Below are 24,446 nucleotides of genomic sequence, written 5' to 3' on the forward strand. Positions count from 1 at the left end.
AACACCTTCTCTCCTCCCTTGAGGCTGCAGATGACTGTGCCAAGGCTGTGATGAGCAACCTCAGTGCTCATGGTGTGAAGCTAGTGCTCCCTTCCTTACTGGCTGCCCTGGAGGAGGAATCCTGGAGGACCAAAGCTGGTAAGGCTTTCTCAGCTTCCTTGCTCTGAAAAATGTCCTCAGCAAGGATCTAGGTAACCACAGCTATGGTCCTGTGGGTGTGGTCTCCAGCCCAGGGACAAGGCTGAGACTTACCATGCCTTTAGGCAGCTTGGTCCTTCTGTAGTTTTGCATGTGTTCATGCTCAGGAGTCTCTGGTATGAGCCATAGCTCTCAGTCAAGAAATCCTGAGCTTGAAAGCTGTTCTGCAGCGTTTACCCTCAATACAACTTTTAAAAATGTAATCTTGGCCAGGTGTCGTGGTACATACCTGTCATCCTAGCTACAAGGGAGTCAGACATAAGTAAATGTCAGGCTGAAACACAGAACCTTATTTAAAGAAAAAGGTGGAGGTCATGACTCAAATGGTAGAATATCTGCTTATGAAACTCAAAAGATCTAACACTCAGATAGTATATGTGTGTGTATATATTATATAATGTTAAAAATATATAAAATGTATGTAAATACATGTTTATATGTAATATATAAAGTGAAAGTTTCCATACGTGCATATCTTATAATATATAGTAACTAATATATATAGTGATGAATGATTTTCCTCATTCATGCATATGACACTTGAAGCCAGGAAAATTCAGCGAATTGCCCTTGTATCACTGCCAGAACTCTCTGTCCTGAACTTGTCTCCTCTTTTCCCTATACCATCTGTCCCTCACCTGGGATTTCACAGCTCAGAGGCCCCGGGAGCCCTTTCCCCCTCTACCCTCCTCTGGGAATTGCTTGAGCACAGCTTGCAGAACAGCAAGCTAGCTGTCTCTGGCCAGTCATTTTGCACAGGTGACTTTCTTGCCATTCATTGCCCAGTGATGCAATTCTGGCCACATGTTTTCTGTCTGCAGGGTCAGTGGAGTTGCTTGGAGCAATGGCATATTGTGCTCCCAAACAGCTGTCCTCCTGCCTACCCAACATTGTGCCCAAGCTCACAGAGGTGCTGACTGACTCCCACGTCAAAGTCCAGAAGGCTGGACAGCAGGCACTCAGGCAGATTGGCTCTGTCATCCGGAACCCGGAGATTCTGGGTATGCCTGTCTACTTTGCTTCTGGGGAATAGTGGGTCTGCCTCTTCCTAGACATGTACTAACTAACTTTTCTCCTGTAGCCATTGCCCCTGTCCTGCTGGATGCCCTGACGGACCCATCGAGAAAGACCCAGAAGTGCCTGCAGACCCTGCTGGACACCAAATTTGTCCACTTCATTGATGCTCCATCTCTGGCCCTCATCATGCCCATTGTCCAGAGAGCCTTTCAGGATCGTTCTACCGACACCCGCAAGATGGCAGCACAAATTATTGGCAACATGTACTCCCTGACAGACCAGAAGGTAGTAGCCTAGGTTGGGCTGGTGTGGACAGTTAGAGTGATGAAGATTTAGGATGCAGGGTTCTGCCCAGAGCAACATGGGTTATGAGCACTTTCCTGATTATATTTGCAGAGAAAAAAGAGCCATTTGGGGTATGAGGTAAAAGTTTGGCCTCTATGAGTATCATCCAGAGCATAGTGGTTCAAGTTTTTACTGGTTTAGTTCCCAGCTAAGGTCTGTCCCAGTAGGCCTAGTATAGACTGAGGCAGAGTATGGGTTTTTGGAATCTCTGCTTCCATAGACAAGAAGATAAAGTGGAAGAGTTAGGCTGGACATAGTGACACGTACTTGTAATCCCAGCACTGCAGAGTCTAAGGCAACAGGATTGTTAGTTTAAGACTGGAAGGCTACATGTAGACTCATCTCAAATAAATAAATAAATAAAATCAGCTGGGCACCAGTGGCTCACACCTGTCAATCCTAGCTACTCAGGAGGCTGCCAGCCCAGGCAGGAAAGTCCATGACACTCATCTCCAACTAACAACCAGAAAACCGGAAGTGGTGGTGTGGCTCAAGTGGGAGAGTACACCCCTTGAGCTGAAGAGCTCAGGGACAGTGCCTAGGCCCAGAGTTCAAGTTCCACAATGGAAAAAAAAATTACTAATTGTCCTCCAACACTAGAACAATTATTTTTTTTTTCTTTTTATGCCTAAACTGGGGTTTGAACTCAGGGACTAGGTGCTGTCCCTTATATTTTTGCTCAAGGCTGGCACTCTACCACCACAACTCCACTTCTGGATTTAAAATTTTTTGTTGTTGTTGTTGTTGTTGGTTGTAGGGCTTGAACTCAGGGCCTGGGCACTCTCCTGAGCCTCTTGTGTTCAAGGCTAGTGCTCTACCACTTGAGCCACAGTGCCATTTCCTCACTTCTGGATTTTTGATAGTTAGAGATAAAGAGTCTCAGAGACTTTGCTCTTTTCTTCAAACTGTGGTTCCCAGATCTCAATCACCTGAGTAGCTAGGATTATATAGGTAAGCTACCAGCACCTGGCTAAAACAATTACTTTTAATATTTTTTATATTCTTGAATATTATTTCCTAGTTATAACAAGTTAATGAAAACTTGGCTTTTAGTGTGCTATACTGTCCCAACAAATTCATATGTCATAATTTACTTGATCTTATCATTGGTCTACAGTGTCCAAGCTTGTTTTATTTTTGTTTTTGTTTTGTTTTGTTTTGGGTCCAGTCATGGGGCCTGAACTCTGGGCCTGGACGCTGTCCCTCAGCTCTTCAGCTCAAGGCTAGCGCTCTACCACTTGAGTCACAACACCACTTCCGGCTTTTTTCTTTTTTGCTTATGTGGTGCTGAGGAATCGAACCCAGGGCCTCAAGCATGCAAGGCAAGCGCTCTACCACTGAGCCACCTTCCCAGCCCTGTTTTTGTTTTTATAAAACTTAAAGCCTGCTGCAATGACCATAACTCCTTAAAGCCAAATGTTACATCAGGAGCCATACACATTTTAAGCTAAGAAAGAGAAGATAATAGTGAAATTCCGATAGAGTACCAGAAATACTTTTCTAACAACTACAAAATCTAAGCAGGCTTTGCTCCCAAGAAAAGGACAGGAGTTAGGCTTTGGTTTGTAGCTGGTGGCTCTGTTTGGCCTATGAGGGTAGTGCCTTGAAGGAATTGGTGAGAAGAGCTTTGTCAGTGACCCAGCTCTTCTGTGTACAGTGAGGTTCTTATGCATGGGTCCTGCTGAGAGCTTCTTTTCATCTCAATGCTGAGGTCAGGGTCCACCACAGAACAGGGGCTGAAGAAAGCCAGAGCCAGACCTCGGCTTCAGTCAACTCTTGTGTTTTCAGGATTTGGCTCCTTACCTGCCCAGTGTAACACCTGGCCTGAAGGCCTCGCTTTTGGACCCTGTGCCTGAGGTGAGTGTGGGGTGGGGGAAGCTCAGTATTTTAGACTAATCGGTGGAAAACTGATTCCGCAAAGCTGCTTTTGTGTTCATCAGGCAAAAGGAAGGCCGGTGGCCCTTCCCTGTTTCTATATGGCTTTCCTTTCCTGAACTCTTCACCTGTGTCACTTGACAGGTGCGGACAGTGTCTGCAAAGGCTCTTGGGGCTATGGTAAAGGGCATGGGGGAATCATGTTTTGAGGACTTGTTGCCATGGCTGATGGAGACACTGACGTATGAGCAGAGCTCTGTGGATCGCTCAGGCGCTGCACAAGGTGAGGCTGGAGTAGGCACAGGGGCCAGACTGGAAATGCCCTGGAGGGGTCTCTGCTCCAGTAGGTTCATTCTGTCCTTGCTTTACAGGGTTGGCTGAGGTCATGGCTGGTTTGGGAGTAGAGAAGTTAGAGAAGCTGATGCCAGAAATTGTGGCTACAGCCAGTAAAGTGGACATTGCACCCCATGTTCGAGATGGCTACATCATGATGTTCAACTACTTGCCCATCACCTTTGGGGACAAGTTCACCCCTTATGTGGGGCCCATCATTCCCTGTATCCTCAAAGTAGGTACCAGTAACACTGAGGAGGGAGGAAAGGAGAGGGTGCCACCGCTCTCCTGGAGACTGAGAGCTCCCTATTGGGGGCCAGGTGGCAGAAGTTCCTGTCATAGTCTTCAGAGAGCCGCAGTTTGTTTTGGCCTGGGTATATAAGGGGAGGCAGCCCTGCCCACCCCCTTTTTCCATGTGCTTAGGCCCTGGCTGATGAGAACGAGTTTGTGCGAGACACTGCCCTGCGTGCCGGCCAGCGGGTCATCTCCATGTATGCTGAGACAGCTATCGCGCTGCTGCTGCCCCAACTGGAGCAAGGCCTCTTTGATGACCTCTGGAGGATCCGGTAAGGACTTAGGCCCAAAGATCCATTGGGCCCAGGTTTTGCATTTTGGGAATTCTGGTTGCAAAATGAAAAGCAGAAAGTTTCCATGGACTCTCAACTTTTTCCAAACCCGTAATTTTAACCATTATGTTATCTCATTTTCTGTAGCAATGTCTTTATTCTGGTTCTTCTTTAAAAGGTCTCTCTAAGCCAGGTACCAGGGGCTCCTGCCTGTAACCCTAGCTGCTCAGGAGGCTGAGATCTGAGGATCATAATTCAAAGCCAGCCCAGGCAGGAAAGTCCATGAGATTCTTATCTCCAATAAACTACTCAGAAAAGGCTGGAAGTGGTGCTGTGACTCAAGTGGTAGAGGGCTAGTCTTGAGCACAAAGAGGCTCAGGGACAGCACTGAGGCCCTGAGATCAAGCCCCAGGACCAGCAAAAAAAAAAAAAAAGTTTCTCTATTTACTCCTACAGTTTCTACTAAGAATAATTGTGAGGAATCTTTCTCCTCGTAATTCTACTTCTTGGAATTTATTTGAAAAATAAATTTGGTCAAGTGTTTAGAGCTGTGTACATAAAATTGTTTTTTAATTTTTGAAAAAATAGGAAGCTGTTTTGAAATAGGATAGTATATCCATGCAGTGGGCATTTACTCTGCCATTACAAAGCATAGTATAGGCTGCCCAGAGAATTCCCCAGCCTGTTGTTAATTGGACAGTGTAGGCTGTGCAATTTGACCTGTTTCCCACATTGTGTGGGTTATATGAGTCCATTTGTAGTGTAAGGTGTGCAGTATCTGAGTGACTACCTGAGGGTTATTTGCACACTCTTTATCTTCCCACCTTTCTCAAATTTTCAGTTTAAATGTGACTTACTTTCTTGGTTTATTGCTTTTATTTATTTATTTATTTATTTATTTTTGTCGGTCATGGGGCCTGAACTCTGGGCCTGGGCGCTGTCCCTCAGCTCTTCAGCTCAAGGCTAGCGCCCTACCACTTGAGCCACAGTGCCACTTCCAGCTTTTTCTGCTTATGTGGTGCTGAGGAATCGAACCCAGGGCCTCATGAATGCAAGGCAAGCACTGTACCACTGAGCCACCTTCCCAGCCCTATTGCTTTTAATTCTATAGTCCTAGCTACTTGGGAGGCTGAGACTGGGAGGATCATGGTGGTAAGGCCAGCCTGGGCAGAAGAATTCCCAAGACCACTTCCTTAACCCATAGCTGGGTGCAGTGGTGTAGTGGTGTTCAATGAGTTATCCTAAACTGCATGTTAGACTGAGATTGAAAGGATTGTACTTCTGCTCAGGCAGAAAAGTCCTCAAAATTCTGTCTCAATAGAGGAAAGCTGGATGTTGTAGTATGCACCTGTCATTCCAGCAACAACAGGAAGCCTAAAATAGGCAGATCACAGTCCAGGTGCATGCCTAGGCAAGAAGTGAGATCTTATCTCAAGAATAATTAGTAATGCTGAGTGCTAGTTGCTCCTGTCCCTAATCTTAGCTACTCTGGGGGCTGAGACATGGAGGACTGAGGGTTCAAAGCCAGCCAAGGAAGAAAAGTTTGAGATTCCATCTCCAATTAACTAGCAAAATAGTGGGATATAGGAGTGGCTCTAGAGAGCCAGCTTTAAGTAAGAAAGTAAATGAGACTGTGAAGTCCTGAGTTGATTTCCCACTATCAATACAAACCACACACACACACTTACAACAATCAGCAAAAAATGGGGCTGCAGTTATAGCTTAGTGGTAGAGTGCCTGCCTAACAAGTCCAAGGCCCTGAATTCAAACTGTAGTGCCATTAAAAAAATAAATAATAGAAACAATAAACCTAATTTAATTTGAGAAGAAATAAAATTCATCCCTCTAGTCTCATCTCTGCGTTTCTCCACTTGGGGTGATCTGTCTTTGCTTCCTGTGAAGCTTCTGTTGGGTAAAAACGCGCTTTCAAACTTAGCCCTCTCTCTGTGCTTACATCTTTTATTATGGAAATTTCACATATGCCTCTAAAAATGTTTACTTTCCTTTTTCTTGCCATGCTTGGGGACTGAAACCAGAGCCATGTACATCCATAGCCCTTTTCTGATGTGAAAGTACTCTATCACTATTTCTGGCCCTTTTCTTTTTTTTTTTTTTTTTTTTGTCGGTCGTGGGGCTTGAACTCTGGGCCTGGGCGCTGTCCCTCAGCTCTTCAGCTCAAGGTGAGCGCTCTACCACTTGAGCTACAGCGCCACTTCCGGTTTTCTGGTGGTTTATTGGAGATAGGAGTCTCACGGTCTCTCCTGCCCGCGCTGGCTTTGAACCGCGATCCTCAGATCTCAGCCTCCTGAGTAGCTAGGATTACAGGCGTGAGCCACCAGCGCCCGGCTCTGGCCCTTTTCTAATAGTAACATACTATGCCACTGAGCTAAATCCCCAGCCTTCCAATACTAAAGTAAGCATGTTTACTACCAGAAAACTTGGAAAATGTAGGAAAGCATATAGAAATGAAAATCATCTTAGCACCTCCCCCACACCCCATTCTTTTTTTTTTTTTGGGTCCGGTCGTGGGGCCTGAACTCTGGGCCTGGGCACTGTCCCTCAGCTCTTCAGCTCAAGGCTAGCGCTCTACCACTTGAGCCACAGTGCCACTGCCGGCTTTTTTCTTTTTGCTTATGTGGTGCTGAGGAATCGAACCCAGGGCCTCAGGCATGCAAGGCAAGTGCTCTGCCACTGAGCTACCTTCCCAGCCCCCCCCACACCCCATTCTAAGATAGCCACTATAAAATTTTTGGGTGAAGTGGCGCTGTGGCTCAAGTAGTAGAGCACTTGCCTTGAGCTGAAGAGCTGAAGGACAGCGCCTAGGCCCAGAGTTCAAGCCCCATGACCACCACCACCAACAACAAAAATTTTTGCTTCCAGTCTTCCTTCTGTATAGTGGTGGGGCGTGCTCTGAGACTGTCACTTGAGGCTGTATAATTGACTGTTCTTTTTGTTATGGTGTGGGGGGGTGTTGTTTGTTTTTTGGTGTTTCAGTCAATGCGGATGAAACTCAGGGCTTAACTCTTGCTTAAATAGGTGTTTTATTACTTCAGCCCAAGCCCATTCTGCTTGCAGTTTTTCAAAATAGTCTTGTACTTTTGCCCAGGCTGGTCTTGGACTGCAGTCCTCCTATTTATGGTTCTTGAGTAGCTAGCACTATAGATAATGTTCCAATATCCTTGGCTTGTTCTGATAGGGTCTTTTTTTTTTTTGCCGGTCATGGGGCCTGAACTCTGGGCCTGGGAGCTATCCCTCAGCTCTTCAGCTCAAGGCTAGTGCTCCACCACTTGAGCCACAGCACCACTTCTGGCTTTTTCTGCTTATGTGGTGCTGAGGAATCGAACTCAGGACCTCATTCATGCAAGGCAAGCAATATATCACTGAGCCGTCTTCCCAGCCCCTGATAGGTCTTGCTGTCCTTTTCCTTTAGTTGGCCTTAAACTGCAAGCCTCCTATCTGCCTTGCGAGTAGCTAGGTTATAGATGTGATCATGGTAACTCTGTTCTTGACCTCTTCTCAGGTTTAGTTCTGTTCAGCTCCTTGGGGATCTCCTATTCCACATCTCAGGGGTTACTGGGAAGATGACCACAGAAACTGCGTCTGAGGATGATAACTTTGGAACTGCCCAGTCAAACAAGGTGGGTGCCTGGCATTTGTTTTCTTCCCATAGTTGGTGGGAAGGGTAGACCCTGATGCTCATGCAGATGTTTTTTTTTTTTGGGGCAGGGGGGCGTCCGGTTGTGGGCCTGAATTCTGGGCCTGGGCACTGTCCCTCAGCTCAAGGCTAGCGCTCTACCACTTGAGCCACAATGCCACTTCCGGCTTTCTTTTCTGCTTATGTGGTGCTGAGGAATCGAACCCAGGGCCTCATGCATGCAAGGCAAGCGCTCTACCACTGAGCCACCTTCCCAGCCCCTCATGCAGATGCTTTATACTGTGTTTTCCATCCCCTTCTGTTGGCCGCAGGCAATCATCACTGCCCTGGGGGTTGATCGTCGGAATCGGGTACTGGCAGGGCTCTACATGGGCCGCTCAGACACCCAGCTGGTGGTGCGACAGGCTTCTCTGCACGTGTGGAAGATTGTTGTCTCCAATACTCCCCGCACCTTGCGAGAGATCCTGCCAACTCTCTTTGGTCTCCTTCTGGGTTTCCTGGCCAGTACTTGTGCAGATAAGAGAACGGTAAGTCTCTGGGGCCTTGCTTTGCCCTAGCAGCCATCATTACCTCCTTTTAGTGGCAAGAGATGTATATCTACAGAGCCTGGGGGAGACCCAAGTGTCCCCTGTTTCACAGAGGACCATTTAGTTTACTTAGTCATTCAGCAGATATTTACTATGTGCTAACATACAAGAGCCTAGTGACTAAAGAAGAAAAGCAACCTCATTTATCCTGGTTAAGGAGATGCATATTAATCAGATAATCACACAGACAGCTGTCAGATCAACTGTGGCAAGTGCTGAATATACCTATATATGATTACAGGGGTGTGTGGCTTAGCAAGCGCAGCAAAGTCTTGGGAGAAATGATGCTTAAAAATGAAAAATGATTAAGTATTAACCAGCTAAAGAGTGGTGAGAGACTACTACACAGGGCATAGTGCTTTAGATAACAGGCTGGATATAGGGTAGGCAGGGCCATGATACACACTAGAGGTTGAGCAGAGGCCGTTGAAGATGGAGAAATAGGGAGGAGAAAGCATGGTTTTAGATATATAAGGTTGATGCTTAGGTGGAGATGGGTGAGGTTCAGTGGTTGGGAGTAGGTGCTGAGTCTGGGCTAATGATCGTCTGCTGTGTAGTCTTTTTTGGGGGGCGGGTAGGAGAGGTCAGTTGTAGGTCCGGAACTCTCAGGGCCTGGGGGCTGTCCTTGAGCTCTTTTGCTCAAGGCTAGTGCTCTGCCACTTTGAGCCACAGCTCTACTTCTGTTTTTTTTTTTTTTTTTTTTTGGGTCCGTTCGTGGGGCCTGAACTCTGGCCTGGGCGCTGTCCCTCAGCTCTTCGGCTCAAGGCTAGCACTCTACCACTTGAGCCACAGCTCTACTTCTGGCTTTTTTCTTTTTGCTTATGTGGTGCTGAGAAATCGAACCCAGGGCCTCATGCATGCAAGGCAAGTGCTCTACCACTGAGCCACCTTCCCAGCCCCTCTAGTTCTGCTTTTTGAGTTGTTAATTGGTTATAAGAGTCTTTTCTGCCCAGGCTGGCTTCAAACCTTGATCCTCAGATCTCAGCTTCCTGAGTAGCTAGGATTATAGGCATGAGCCACTGGCACCTGGCTATCATTTAGTCTCTTTTGGACAGCTTCCAGCCCCCATCTGGTAAGCAAATTATATATTTAGTTTTAGGTGTTGTTGTTGTTGTTGGGAAGGTTGTGGGATTTGAACTCAGAGCGTGGGCGCTGTCTGAGCTCTTTTCACTCGAGGCTAACGCTCTACCACTTTGAACCACAGCTTCACTTTCAGTTGTTTCTGGTTGTTAATTGGAGATAAGTGTCTTCATGGACTTTCCTGCCCAAGCTGATTTCGGACTGCGATTCTCAGATCTCAGCCTCCTCTACCAAGGATTACAGGCATGAGCCACCAGTACCCAGCTGTATTTATTTTTAAAGAAAAGTTTGTATGAGACCTAGGGAGGATGTAGGTTTTTTCCCTTAAAGAGTGTTTCAAAGCCTGGCGCTAGTGGCTCACACTTGTAATCCTGGCTACTGAGGATGCAGATCTGAGGATCATGGCTCAAAGCAAGCCTGGGCAGGAAAAGTCCGTGAGACTCTCATCTCCAATTAACCACCAGAAAACCCAAAGTGGTGCTGTGGCTCAAGTGGTAGAGCACTACAGCACCCAGGCCCATAACTGACAAAAAAAAATAACAAAAAACAGTGTTTCAAATTCAGTTCCCTTTGAGCAAAAGTAAGAGGCTAAGTTTACAAGGAAATTGAATGCTTTGGTCATGCAGCCTATAATGAATTTCATATTCCTTGTATATTATACCAGCTTCTGCTTTAGGCTGTAGATGTGTGTGAAACAGATAGGGGCTTTCTCTCTCCTCCCCCATCCCCCCTTCTCTCTCCTGTCTCTCCCTTCCTCCTTCTCTCCCTCCCTCCCCTTCTCCCCCTCCCTTCCTTCCTTTCTCCCTTCCTCCTTCTTCCTCTCCCTTTCCTTTCCCTTCCTCCCTTCCTCTTCTTCCTTTCCTTTTCTTTCAGCATACATTAGTTAGTTGTAGAAGAGTGGTTTCATTTGGACATTTCCATATACGTATACAACGTGTCCCGTCAACCTCAGAGATAGTTTGGTTTTCTTTTCTAGGCAGGGTCTCCCTGTACAGCTCATGATCCTTCTGCCTCAGCCTCCCTAGTACTGGGATCATAGTCACGTGTCATCATACCTGGCCTAAAAATAGTTTTCTTTTGTAGTATGTTTTCAGGTTCTCAAGGGCTCTGTAGAGGTGAGTTGGGAAGCTACATTAATGACTTAGATAAAAGTCTGTGCATTGTCCTCTGGGTGACCTTAGGTTTGCAGGAAGTTGATATCCTGACTTAATCTCTGCTGACAGATTGCAGCTAGAACACTGGGTGATCTTGTCCGGAAGCTTGGGGAGAAAATCCTTCCTGAGATCATCCCCATCCTTGAGGAAGGCCTGAGATCTCAGAAGAGTGATGAAAGGCAGGGAGTGTGCATCGGGCTGAGTGAGATCATGAAATCCACCAGCCGAGACGCTGTGAGTATTCTTCACTCCCCTCCTCCCCCCCTCCCGTTCCCCAGTCCCAGGTCATGTACCTGCAGGTGCCTGGTCACAGAGCTGGGAGAGGTCACCAGAGACAACAGCCTCACTGGAGGGGAGCTGCTGGCAGCAGGATGCTGATTGGCCTAGCTTAAATTGCTTCCTTCTTAAGCTTTGCTATAGGTATTGCAACTAAGAGGCTTTCTTAAGTAGTCTTTGGAAACTAAGATAACTACTCTTGAGTTTTTGCTGTCTCATGTCATCTATAAAATAGGCCAAAAATTGTGGTGCCTCCGTAATGGGAAAGGAGGCGTGCACTTGAGTGTGGCAGAGAGCATCTGGGAGCAGGGGGAATGTACACTCATTCTTAGAAAAAGAGATTAAGTACTAGTGGGTGGAAATGTATTGTCTGGCAATACTGTTTCCCTAGTAGCAGCATTCAAGAGGTTTGGAGTACTTGATTGTTAAGGTTTGACTTTACTTTCTAAGGTCACTGATACTCAAAACACAGCTAGGGTGTAGGTGACAATGAATGTGGGCTCTTGAGTTGTATGACAATGTAGATGGGAGTTAAGTGGATATCAGTTAAGGATAAAAGCAACAGTCAGTTGCTTTGCCTGAGCATCCTAATTGGGTTACTAGATCCCCTCCTCTGTGTCTGTACATCTTATATTTGGTCTTTCACATGTACAGTTGGCAAAGAATCCAAAGATTCAGTCACCCAAAAGTTGTAAATAATTGAGTAGTTTCTGGGTCTTCATATCTGTGTCCATGGCCCAATGATGTGGCTAGCACATCAGCCAGTTCGTAAAATTCAGAGTGAGTTTTGCTGTGGTAGACTTGGTTACTCAAGAAATAGAGCCATTGGGGCTGGGAAGGTGGCTCAGTGGTAGAGTGCTTGCCTTGCATGCCTGAGGCCCTGGGTTCGATTCCTCAGTACCACATAAGCAGAAACAGCCAGAAGTGGTGCTGTGGCTCAAGTGGTAGAGGGCTAGCCTCGAGCTGAAGAGCTGAGGGACAGTGCCTAGGCCCAGAGTTCAGGCCCCACAACTGACCATAAAAAAAAATAATAATTGAAAAAACACCAAAAAAAAAAAAGAAAAGAAACAGAGCCATCACTAGGCTGGTTAGAGATGTAAAGATTTCATACAAGAAGACATACTTGGATTTTTTATTTTTTGGTTAGTCATGGGACTTGAACTCTGGGCCTGGGTGTTGTCCCTCAGCTCTTCAGCTAAAGGCTAACACTCTACTACTTGAGCCACAGCACTACTTCTGGTTTTCTGGTGGGTTTTTTGGAGATAAGAGTCTCACAGACTTTGCTGCTCGGGCTGGCTTTGAACCATGATCCTCAGATCTCAGCCTCCTGAGTAGCTAGCATTACAGGCGTGAACCACTGGTACCCGGCTGTATTTGGGTTTTGAGGCTTGAATTATTTGGAATTTCCCAAGAGAATGAACAAAAAGTCCAGGGAGAGAGAGAGACGCGGATCCTACAGGCCTCGCTGTAGGAGGAGTTTAGGAGTTTCCATAAAGATAGGAAGTACCTGAAAATTCATTTGGATAGTTGGAACTCTCAATTGTTAAGTCTGGGTGAGGGATTCATGGAGGTACCTCATGTATCCTCTCTTCCTCTCTGCATTTTTGTATTTTTATGTTATAGAGTTAACCGAAAAGTCCAGCCAAGGGGTTAGTGACTTGGCTGGGTTAGAACCCTTGGCCTGTGTCCCCTCAGTTGCTTCTGTTTGCTCTAGGTATTTTCTGCATTTGTATAGCTGCACTTGTACTGTTGTAGGTGTTGTATTTCTCTGAGTCCCTCGTGCCCACAGCGAGGAAGGCTTTGTGTGACCCATTGGAGGAGGTCCGAGAGGCGGCAGCCAAGACCTTTGAGCAGCTACACTCCACCATTGGCCACCAGGCTCTGGAGGACATTCTCCCATTTTTATTGAAGCAGCTGGTAAGTGGATCTGCCACACAGTGTGTCTTTTCCTATCTTTGTAGCAGCAAAATATAGAGTGATAACTGCCACTGCAGTTGGAATGTGGGCCTTTTAGGGGGAGGTGAGGAGTGGGGATGTGCATCAAGATTGGACTTGGCTTTTTGCTTCTCCTTGGACTGCAGTTAAGTATGTGAGCATTGGGAGTGGAGGAGAAAATTGGCAGTGGTTGGTTCAGCAGCAGAGGTGTAGGAGCCAGCTCCTCAGTGTTGTCTGCAATATCCCTCTGCAGGATGATGATGATGTGTCAGAATTTGCCCTGGACGGTCTAAAGCAAGTTATGGCCATTAAGAGTCGCGTAGTGCTGCCCTACCTCGTCCCCAAGGTAAATCCCAATACATGGCAAACCCTCACAGGCCCTGAAGTCCAGATCCTTCTTGGGCCTGCAGTAAAGAGTGGTGCTAGGGGCTGGGAAGGTGGCTCAGTGGTAGAGCGCTTGCCTTGCATGCTCGAGGCCCTGGGTTCAATTCCTCAGCACCACATAAGCAAAAAGAAAAAAGCCGGAAGTGGCACTGTGGCTCAAGTGGTAGAGCACTAGCCTTGAGCTGAAGAGCTGAGGGACAGTGCCCAGGCCCAGAGTTCAGGCCCCACGACCGGACCCAAAAAAAAAAAAAAAAAAAGAGTGGTGCTAAACATAGGTTTGGGGTAAGACTGTCAGTGGGTATAGTGCAGCTAGGAAGTACCCCTTGTTCTCTTAGATGCACTGGTGCAGGCCCTTGGCTCTGAGCAGGGGGCAGAGGCTCTCCTGCCCACCCTTCTCTTCCTAGTGCTAGGCCTGGCACTGAGCAGGTGCAGTCTTCATCAAGGTGATGTTGTTCATCATCCCATCAGCTGACAACGCCACCTGTCAATACCCGGGTGCTGGCTTTCCTTTCGTCTGTGGCTGGTGATGCTCTTACTCGTCATCTTGGTGTGATCCTCCCTGCAGTCATGTTGGCCCTGAAGGAAAAGCTGGGGACTCCAGATGAGCAGCTGGTAAGGAAGGTCTGGTCACTCCTATTGCTTTCTTTTTTTTTTTTTTTTTTGGTCCGCCGTGGGGCTTGAACTCTGGGCCTAGGCGCTGTCCCTCAGCTCTTCAGCTCAAGGCGAGCACTCTACCACTTGAGCTACAGCGCCACTTCCGGTTTCCTGGTGGTTTATTGGAGATAGGAGTCTCACGGTCTCTCCTGCCCTGGCTGGCTTTGAACTGCGATCCTCAGATCTCAGCCTCCTGAGTAGCTAGGATTACAGGCGTGAGCCACCAGCGCCCGGCTTCCCATTGCTTTCTAATAGCCATCTTGTCCTGCTTTGTCCATATTTAGCTCACATGTTCCCTATGGTTTTTAGGAGATGGCCAATTGTCAGGCTGTGATCCTTTCAGTGGAGGATGACACTGGGCACCGGATAATCATAGAGGATCTGTTAGAAGCCACACGCAGCCCTGAGGTGGGCATGAGGCAGGCAGCTGCCATCATCCTCAACATCTACTGTTCTCGCTCCAAAGCTGACTACACCAGCCACCTGCGGAGCCTGGTCTCAGGCCTGATCCGCCTCTTTAATGACTCCAGTCCCGTGGTTCTGGAGGAGAGCTGGGATGCACTAAATGCCATCACCAAGGTGAGGAGACTGCAGACTCCAGAAACAGTTCTTAATTGGAGAAGATGCCAGATATTTTGAGCTTGTTTGATAATTTTAGGGTTTATTTGCGTATTTGTTCAGTCTGATGGGTTCAAACTATCTTCTCACCTAAGCCTCCCAAGTTTTGGGACTGCAGGCATGTGCCACCATGACATACTCAAAATGCCAGACATTTGTATGAGTAGATTCTGACAGGAATCCTCCATGTTCCTGTCACTCAGCTTCAACAAGGATCTGCTTGTGGCCAATCTTATCTCCTGCCCACACCCTCCCCCTGCTGTTGAGAAGGAGGGTTGTACCTCATTGCTGCTTTTCCCTGGATTCCCACAGAAGCTGGATGCTGGCAACCAGCTGGCGCTGATTGAAGAGCTGCATAAGGAAATCCGGCTCATAGGCAACGAAAGCAAAGGCGAGCATGTGCCTGGCTTCTGCCTCCCAAAGAAGGTAAGCCAGGAGCAGCAGTCTAGTATGCATTCTAGGTGCTCCTGAGCACCTTCACAGACAGTGTGCATCTTCCATGGTGGCAATTGATGCCAGGATGGAGACCACCTTTGGTTTAGGCTGTGGAGGCAACCTCTACCCACAGCAGGTGGGTCATGAGTGGTAGCAGCAGGGTATGTTACCTGTGCGTGATGATAGGCCTGGTGGTGCCTTTATCCTCTTGGCACCTCCAAACAGCTCCTAAGATTCAGCCTACTTCATCATCTGGAGCTGGCAAAAGGATAGCTGTTCAGAGTGCTTTGTTTTGGATGGGAGACAATGGGCCCAGAGCCTTTGTGACTGGACTCAGCTGTGTTTCTTTTGTCAGGGGGTAACCTCCATCCTTCCAGTATTGCGGGAAGGAGTCCTTACTGGCAGTCCTGAGCAAAAAGAAGAAGCAGCCAAAGCTTTAGGCTTGGTGATCCGCCTGACCTCGGCTGATGCCCTGAGGCCTTCTGTGGTCAGCATCACTGGCCCTCTGATTCGCATCCTGGGGGACCGGTTCAGCTGGAACGTGAAGGCAGCTCTGCTCGAGACACTCAGCCTCTTGCTGGCTAAGGTGAGCAACTGATGAGCTTATTTTATTGGTGTGTTCCAATCCTAGAGAATGGTCTGTCTGCAGGAGACCCAACAACAAGGCATACTGTGGCATGCGAATATTCACTTCAAAGAAGCCTTGCTTTTGAGCTGGGAAGAGTGCTTGCCTTGCATGCCTGAGGCCCTGGGTTCGATTCCTCAGCACCACATAAGCAAAAGGAAAAAAGCCGGAAGTGGCACTGTGGCTCAAGTGGTAGAGCACTAGCCTTGAGCTGAAGAGCCGAGGGATAGTACCCAGGCCCAGAGTTCAGGCCCCACCACTGGACCCCCCCCAAAAAAAAAAAGATTTGTAGCTTTTTCCTTCTGAAAGTGAGTGTAGGGAACAACTTCTCACCCACCAAATGAGATTATCAATCTCATTTTGTAGAAGATTGAGTCTTCTTTTTGTTGTTGTTGGTGGTGGTGGTAGTTAAGGGTCTTGAACTCTGGGCCTGGGCGCTGTCCCTGAGCTCCTCAGCTCAAGGCAAGCACTCTACCATTTGAGCCACAGTGTCACTTCCAGATTTCTGGTTGTTAATTGGAGAGAAGAGTGTCATGGGACTTTCCTGCCTTGCCTGGCTTTGAACTGTGATCCTCCGCCTCCTGAGTAGCTAGGATTATAGGCAAGAGCCATGGGCACCCAGCAAATTGAGTCCTTTTAAAACAAAATACGTCTTGCTGTCACCTTCCATCCTATATTGCTCTTTTCTGTGTTGTTTTTATTTTTTCTGGATACTTAGGCAGCTTGACTCTAACCTATTGTTGAGATGGTCACCTGTAACAGGAGGTTTTGCCTGAGCATGCCTCTAGACAACCTCAAAACCCACCTGAGTCCAATATTCCCAGACTTGCATTGGCATTGAACCTCCTGTTTAGTAAGAATTAAACTTTTATTCCTGAGCTCATCTGTATATTATAAAAAGTGTGCCTGATCTTTTTTTTTTTTTTTTTTTTTAATTATTTTTGTCGGTCGTGGGGCTTGAACTCTGGGTCTGAGCGCTGTCCCTCAGCTCTTCAGCTCAAGGCGAGCACTCTACCACTTGAGCTACAGCGCCACTTCCCCTGATCATTTTTTTAATACATGTCCAAGGATTGAACTGGATTTGTTCAGGCATGCACAGAAAGGACTCTTGAAGGTCATTGATTCTGTAGGCTTATTCTCCTGAGAATAATGCACTGTGTGCATTTGTTCTGTAGATGATGCTTTGTTATACAGCTAGTCCACTGCTGATCACCAGCTGCTTTTTCTGCTACTTAATGGATTTAGAGCAGGAAATCTTGAATTGCTATCCTTGTGGACAGTGCTTGAATAAGCTACGCCTCATATAGCCAAGGTTGCAAGACAACTCCCTCTGACAATGGCTGCCACTTCCATCACCTCGTCTACCTCTTCCTCCTTCCAGTGTGATGAAGGAGGCTTAGAAAACATGTGCATGCTTGGTTCTTTCTTATATATAGGCTGTTTCAAGCCTATGTGAAAGAGTTGGCTTAGATCATGGTGGTTTGTGTTGATTTTTTTCATGCCTTGGGATCCATCTCAACAGACTTTTGGGTATGGGTTTCTCCTATAGGTTGGGATTGCCCTGAAGCCCTTTCTGCCCCAGCTGCAGACTACTTTCACCAAAGCCCTGCAGGACTCCAACCGGGGCGTGCGCCTAAAGGCTGCTGATGCCCTGGGGAAGCTTATTTCCATCCACATCAAGGTAGACCCCCTCTTTACAGAGCTGCTCAATGGAATTCGTGTCATGGAAGACCCAGGTGTCAGGTAAGGGGCTACTGTGGGAGTGACATGGCTTCCAGGAGGCCAGGCAGCTGCTGTAGGCTGCACTTCTGTATGCAGAAGGCATACACAGAGAACCAGAGGTTAAGTTGGTCTGTTGGTTCCATAGGGACACCATGCTGCAGGCCCTGAGGTTTGTGATTCAGGGAGCGGGTGCAAAAGTGGATGCTGTCATAAGGAAAAACATTGTCTCACTTCTGCTGAGCATGCTGGGACATGATGAGGTATGGCAGCGGGTGGATGGCTGGGCTGGGGGCTCCACTGCTTCCCTGTCTCCTTTCTTTTGGTTGGCTTCTTTGAGTTGCGGTGGGTAAATTTGATTCAGCTGCCAACTGGTGAGGAGTAATCATTTCTGCATTTACGTCACTCTGTGGTTTTGCCAGGAGTTGCTCGGGCTGTGAGGAGTCAGGCAGTATTACTTTCACTAATGTTTTGGGGTGGTTTTTTGTTTTTGTTTTTTGTCTTTTATTAACTTAGTTTTTGTTTTTAAAGAGAGTGTTGAGGGGCTGGGAAGGTGGCTCAGTGGTAGAGCACTTGCCTTGCATGCATGAGGCCCTGGGTTCGATTTCCCAGCACCACATAAGCAAAAAGAAAAAAAATCCGGAAGTGGTGGTGTGGCTCAAGTGGTAGAGCGCTAGCTTTGAGCTGAAGAGCTGAGGGACAGCGCCCAGGCCCAGAGTTCAGGCCCCACAACTGGATTCCCCCCACCCCCCCCCCCCAAAAAAAAAAAAAAAGAAAAAAAAAAGAGTTCTGAGGTTTGGGCCAGGGCCTTGTGCATGCTAAAAGATACACTACTGCTAAGCCCCCGGTTTGATTTTTTGTTTTTGTTTTTTTTTGGTCAGTCGTGGGGCTTGAACTCTGGGACTGGACACTGTCCCTGCACTCTTCAGCTCAAGGCGAGCGCTCTACCACTTGAGCCACATCTCCACTTCGTGTGTGTGTGTGTGTGTGTGTGTGTGTGTGTGTGTGTGTGTGTGTGTGTGTGTGTGTGTGTGTGTGTGTGTGTGTGTGTGTGTGTGTGTGTGTGTCTTGAACTCTGGGACTGGACACTGTCCCTGCACTCTTCAGCTCAAGGCGAGCGCTCTACCACTTGAGCCACATCTCCACTTCGTGTGTGTGTGTGTGTGTGTGTGTGTGTGTGTGTGTGTGTGTGTGTGTGTGTGTGTGTGTGTGTGTGTGTGTCCCTGCACTCTTCAGGTTAAGGCGAGCGCTCTACCACTTGAGCCACATCTCCACTTCGTGTGTGTGTGTGTGTGTGTGTGTGTGTGTGTGTGTGTGTGTGTGTGTGTGTGTGTGTGTGTGTGTGTGTGTGTGTGTGTCCCTGCACTCTTCAGGTTAAGGCGAGCGCTCTACCACTTGAGCCACATCTCCACTTCGTGTGTGTGTGTGTGTGTGTGTGTGTGTGTGTGTGTGTGTGTGTGTGTGTGTGTGTGTGTGTGTGTGTGTGTGTGTGTGTGTGTGTGTGTGTGTTTGCTGGTATTAGGGCTTGAACTCAGGGTCTGGGGGCTGTCCCCTAGTGTTTTTACTCAAAACTGGCATTCTACCAGTTGAGTCACAGCTCCACATCTGGAGTCTGTCCAGTGGCTTTGAACCCTCATCCTCAGATCTCAGCCATCAGAGTAGCTAAGATTGTAGGCATAAGCCATTGGTGCCTGGTTTAGTCTTTGTTTTGTTTTTTTTTTGTTGTTGTTGTTGTGGATCATGGAGCTTGAACTCTGGGCCTGGGCACTGTCTCTCAGCTCTTCAGCTCAAGGCGAGTGCTCTACCACTTGAACCACAGCGCCACTTCTAGTTTTCTGGTGGTTAATTGGAGATAAGAGTCTCACGGAGTTTCCTGCCCAGCTGGCTTTGAACCATGATCCTCAGATCTCAGCCTCCTCAGTAGCTAGGATTACAGGAGTGAGCCACCAGCATCAAGCTTAGTCCTTGTGTTTTTGAGATAAGGTCTTGCTGTGTAACCTCTGTTGGCTTCAAACTTGGCGTCATCCAGCCTTAGCCTACCTAGTGCTGAGATTATAGATGTGTGCCACCATATGCAGCTTGTATGGTTTTATACTTCCCTGTACACACCTAGTGCCATTCAGCATTGTTGCTGCTGTATTTACCATAGTTCTAATTTTGATCCTCAGTTGGCTGCTCTCTGACTATTGTCCCAACTGCTCTGTGGGTACAGGTGGGAGTATCTGTCCTCTTTGGCTCACAGTCTACCAGGGCTTTTTATAGGGCCATTCATGGTGCAAGCAAATTTAAAGGAATTTGAATTTTACCACAGTAGAACTTAAAATGGTTTACATTGGAGAGAGTGGGTGTCCAAACAGGTTTTAATCATGCATGGTACCTGCCTTTCTTCTTGGAGCTCAGGCCCAAACTGCTGGCAATCCATCCTCTTCTCCTTAGGACTTCTGCTTGGTTTGAAGATGGCATTGCAGGAAACATTAATTTTCCCAGAGATTTTTGATGGGTTGGGACACAGTTAAGTTGCACTTACTAATAGTATAACATATAAAATATTTTCCAGAGTTAGCTGGCAGGGAAATAGCAAGAAGCCCTTTCTATATCTGACCTTGATTTTGAAAAAAAAAAACACTCCTTTCCCTAGCTTCCTTAGGTGAATAGTGCTTTCATTGTGACTAGGACCACCCCAAATCATTTAGGTGGCAGTGGGTCACCCAGCAGGGATCTGCGCATAAGATGACACACTGCTGCTGAGAGTGGGTGCTTCTAGCTGGCTTCCCAGGTGGCTATGGGCAGGTGGTTCCCCTTTCTGTGGTGGGGTCTTTCCCAGCTGTGCTGCTTCTGTCTCTTAGGATAGTAACTTGAGTTACTAAATGAAAAACATTCAGACTTCCTGTGAAGAAAGGTGCTATGTAAATACTGTTATTATTGCTATTGTGGTGATGATTACCATATGCACACACGCTGGAGTTTCTATAATTAAGAAAAGTGCTGGGTGTGTAATTTTTAACTCTCCACCAAGTGGCAGTTGTGGTGAATGGCAGTCCCAATCTGGTGCTGGGAATACAAGTGCCTCCAGTAAGAGGGACTTTAGAGTTCCTGAGCTGGCCCACCTCCTTCCCAGCTCCATATTGCTCTTGGCCCTTGTTGTCAGGGTAGGGTGGGGTGGGGGGTGCTTATGGGGTTTTCCACTCTCTTAATTACTCCCCTGTCTATTCTGTTCACAGGATAACACGCGGATCTCCTCAGCTGGATGCCTGGGGGAGTTGTGTGCCTTTTTGACAGAAGAGGAGCTCAGCACTGTCCTTCAGCAGTGCTTGCTAGGTAGGTCTCCCTTCAGGGTCTTGGGCCCTTTGCCCCAGGGGAGATGCCCTGCTATTGTTGCCTTCTACCTTAAAGAATCTTGTAGCCCCTAGACTACTCTTTCCATGCGAGTCCAGCTGCTGAAACAATTCAAATGTCCAGTGCCCCACAGCTCCAAGTGTTACTGCTCTAAGAATAGCTGCAATCTGGACATGGCTAGTGAAAGACCGCCCTGTCACTTTGGGGCAGACGCTTCTGTCATGGAAGCAGGAAGGTACATAGTGTGGCCTGGCATTTCCACCATGCCCCAAATATGCACCCTAGTTTTAGTGGTAGATTTCATGGATTGTGTTCTTCCACCCAGCTGACGTATCTGGAGTTGACTGGATGGTTCGGCATGGGCGGAGCCTGGCACTGTCCGTGGCTGTTAATGTGGCTTCCAGCAGACTCTGTGCAGGCAGATACAGCAGTGAAGTTCAGGACATGATCCTCAGCAATGCTGTGGCAGACAGGGTAAGGCCTTTTAGGCAGCCGGGCACGGTCCTCCCTTCCCCTAGCCAGACCTCCACGGCAGTTGACTTGCTGATCCTGTATGGGGGGACTTCCCAGTTGGATGTTCAGATCATGGTGCTAGTATTGCTTTGCTTGGTAACTTGCTGGGCCCTAGGATAGTGCTTGATCCCTCTTAGATTTACTTTTGTCATCCAAACAGTTCCATCAGAAGATCTCTGATTCTTGTTCCTGTCAACTAGTGACTTTATTCCTGTGCCTAACTATTAGAGCAGCCATCTGAATGTGAAGTGCTGTTGTGAAGCATCGGTGTGAAGTGGTGTGGGATGAGATAGCTGGTGAAGGGCCCTGGAAGTCCCTGGGGAATGGGTCTTAGTCAACTCTGTGTCTCCAAGGAGGAGGGTTGCTGGTGTCTCTCTAGCATTTTCTCTGCTCTGTAGATCCCCATTGCAGTGAGTGGAATCCGGGGCATGGGCTTCCTGATGAAGTACCACATTGAGACAGGAGGTGGTCAGTTGCCACCCAGACTCTCCAGCCTGTTCATTAAGGTGAGTGTGATCCACAAACTTGGCTTGGAGAAAGCCTCAGGAGAGAATCATACTCTACTAGTTGGCGTCTAGTTTTTCATAGACCTCCAGGAAGTCTCTAGCTCCTTGAGAATGGAGGCAAAGTATTTGTGTCTGTTATTCTTAGGCTATAAGTCTCCAACTTTTGGTCAGATTCTCAGTTCTACCCAGAATCAAGTTAAAACTACTGTTCTAGTTTATTTTTTGCCAGTCCTGGGGCTTGAACTCTGGGCTTGAACTCTGTCCATGAGCTTCTTTTGCTCAAAACTAGTGCTCTGCTACTTGGGCCATAGTACTACCTCTGGCTTTTCTGAGTATTTTATTGGAGATAAGAATCTCACAGACTTTACTGCCCAGGATGGCTTCAAACAATTTTAATGGGGTAGAGCCATGATTTAAATTCTGCTTCTGTGACCAGTTCCTAGGCAATTTCATTGCTGCCATGCTTGGGCCTGGCTCTGGATAATGAAGCTCCAACTCCCTTTGCAGACATCCAGTTTCTGACTAAGAGTTTCTAGGGCTCCAATAAGATGGGCTGTTTGAGCTGGGCTGGTAGCTCACAGCTATAATCCTAGCTACTTAGGAAGTGATCTGAGGATTGTGGTTCGAAGCCAGCCTGGTCAGAAAAGTCCATGGGTATCTTATCTTTAATAAACGACTCAGAAAAAAGCCAGAAATGGCACTGTGGCTCAAGTGGTAGAGTGCTAGCCTTGAGCACAGAGAGGCTCAGAGACAGTGCCCAAGCCCTGAGTTCAACCTCCTAGACCAGCAAAAAACAAAAACAAAGACAGGGTCTGTGTGTCCTGGCATTAGCCTGCATTTACTCATTTGCTCTTGTGTTTATTTACTAAGTACCACTGTATACTGTACTGGGTGAGACCCTGAGGAGGTGAAGATGAATGAGGCAGACAAGCTCCCTGGAGCACAGAGGAGGGGGGTCCTAATTCAGATAGGGTTGTCAAGAGAGACATTTGAAAGATGAGAAGGAACCAATGAGGTTAAGATCTCAGGGCCAGCAGTGGGGTAAGCTGGAGCAGAGGCCTAGGCGGGAAGGGGTGTGGCTTGTTTGCGGAAGTAAGAACTGTAAGTGGGCTAGGAATGGTAAGCCCAAGAGAGAATGGCACCAGATGAGGTAGAGAAGGTAAACAGGCTGAACCATACCACCCTCACCAGAGAGCGACAACCTAAGCAGGGAGCAGTGGGGTCAATGTCTGTGGTGAAGAGAGTGTTGGGGTAGGAATCTGAGCTGCTCTGAGAGGCAGATCATTACACGTCTTTGCTCCTCTTACAGTGTCTTCAGAACCCATCCAGTGACATCAGGCTGGTAGCTGAGAAGATGATCTGGTGGGCAAACAAGGACCCATTGCCTCCCTTGGAGCCCCAGACTATCAAGCCCCTCTTGAAGGCTCTTCTGGACAATACCAAGGATAAGAACACTGTTGTGAGGGCCTACAGCGACCAGGCCATTGTGAACCTGCTCAAGATGAGGCAGGGAGAGGAGCTGTTTCAGGTGGGAGCCTGGACTTGAAATGCTTTGCAGGGCATACCGTGGGTATTTTTCTTAAGTCTCTTTTGCACGGTAGTACTTAAGGCCTATTGCCTCTGCCACCACATATGTACTCACTGTCAGTAGCAGATGGACCCTCAAGTGACTGGCCTACCACCTGAAAATACAGTGATGGTGATTCTCCAAAGAAGTCTCCCATGACATGCAGGCACATACCACAAATTCCAGTAGAGCCGCCCTCTCTCTGAGCCCTTGCCCCAACAGCCTTTTAATGCAGTAAAAACTGCAACCTGTGCTCCCTCAGTTTAGGACAGGCAGGATGAGCATTTTCCTGAGTTATCCCTGGCTCTATCTGCTTCCCTTATTTTGCCAGTTTCCATCTCAGTGGCTCTGATGCTCAGGTTAGCATCCATCTTTGTCTTGGTTTGACTGAGGAGTCTGAGGTGTGTTTTCTGACTATCTTCTGCTCATCCTTCCTCACAGTCCCTCTCCAAGATCCTGGATGTGGCCAGCTTGGAGGCACTGAATGAATGCAACCGAAGGTCCCTGAAGAAGCTGGCTGGTCAGGTGGACTCCACAGAGCAGGTGGATGACACCATTCTGACGTGACGTGATAGACAGACCTGGCCTGCTGCAGCCACTCAGCTCCACACCTTTGTTCACTGTTTTCATTTTTGAAAATACGTTTTTTCGGATGGGGAGCTTAGAAGATGGTTTTCCCAGAAAGTATTTTAATACAGCAACTGACCACACAGCCAAAGCCTTAAAATCAATCACACACAACTGAAAATTGCCTCTTCCATCTTCTACCCTTTTCTTTGGAGAAAAGAAGGAAAAGCACATGTGTAAGCCTCATCAAGTGGCGGCCTAGGGCCATTTGGCCAGCTCAGCACAGCTGGGTGTAGGACAAGGAGGGCCAGAATTCAGGTTCCTCTTCTCCTATGCTTGAGCTCTGGGTCAAGAGCTGGCACTACCAACCTTTGCCTAGATTCTGAGTAGGGGCACAGAACTGCAGAGTTCTAGTGTGTCTTGGCTTGGCTTTTCAGTTTTGTGGGGCCTGATTGGATCTGACCTGTTAAGGGAAAGGGGTACTCAACCAGCTCTAGCAGT

General features: G+C 47.6%; 1 protein-coding gene across 2 annotated transcripts in view; it reads left to right on the plus strand.

Moving 5' to 3' along the window:
• Positions 1 to 23,945, plus strand: part of LOC138808471 (stalled ribosome sensor GCN1) — a 65,551-nt gene extending 41,606 nt beyond the window's left edge. The window contains exons 36-58 of one of the 2 annotated variants that reach the window (XM_069994740.1): positions 24 to 138; positions 1,020 to 1,199; positions 1,280 to 1,500; positions 3,349 to 3,417; positions 3,580 to 3,718; positions 3,807 to 4,003; positions 4,192 to 4,334; positions 7,855 to 7,972; positions 8,301 to 8,516; positions 10,880 to 11,044; positions 12,842 to 13,003; positions 13,275 to 13,367; positions 13,874 to 14,026; positions 14,369 to 14,638; positions 14,990 to 15,103; positions 15,468 to 15,698; positions 17,287 to 17,480; positions 17,605 to 17,719; positions 20,678 to 20,774; positions 21,118 to 21,266; positions 21,704 to 21,811; positions 23,121 to 23,339; positions 23,820 to 23,945. In XM_069994740.1, the coding sequence (XP_069850841.1) occupies positions 24 to 138; positions 1,020 to 1,199; positions 1,280 to 1,500; positions 3,349 to 3,417; positions 3,580 to 3,718; positions 3,807 to 4,003; positions 4,192 to 4,334; positions 7,855 to 7,972; positions 8,301 to 8,516; positions 10,880 to 11,044; positions 12,842 to 13,003; positions 13,275 to 13,367; positions 13,874 to 14,026; positions 14,369 to 14,638; positions 14,990 to 15,103; positions 15,468 to 15,698; positions 17,287 to 17,480; positions 17,605 to 17,719; positions 20,678 to 20,774; positions 21,118 to 21,266; positions 21,704 to 21,811; positions 23,121 to 23,339; positions 23,820 to 23,945 (3,594 nt within the window). The remainder of the gene's footprint in view (positions 1 to 23; positions 139 to 1,019; positions 1,200 to 1,279; positions 1,501 to 3,348; positions 3,418 to 3,579; positions 3,719 to 3,806; positions 4,004 to 4,191; positions 4,335 to 7,854; positions 7,973 to 8,300; positions 8,517 to 10,879; positions 11,045 to 12,841; positions 13,004 to 13,274; positions 13,368 to 13,873; positions 14,027 to 14,368; positions 14,639 to 14,989; positions 15,104 to 15,467; positions 15,699 to 17,286; positions 17,481 to 17,604; positions 17,720 to 20,677; positions 20,775 to 21,117; positions 21,267 to 21,703; positions 21,812 to 23,120; positions 23,340 to 23,819) is intronic. The other variant, XM_069994741.1, reaches the window with a different exon arrangement.
• The last annotated feature ends 501 nt before the right edge of the window (positions 23,946 to 24,446 follow it).

Source organism: Dipodomys merriami, unplaced genomic scaffold (assembly GCF_024711535.1).
Source record: "Dipodomys merriami isolate MVZ:Mamm:240054 unplaced genomic scaffold, mDipMer1.0.p SCAF_45, whole genome shotgun sequence".
Taxonomy (NCBI): Eukaryota; Metazoa; Chordata; class Mammalia; order Rodentia; family Heteromyidae; genus Dipodomys; species Dipodomys merriami.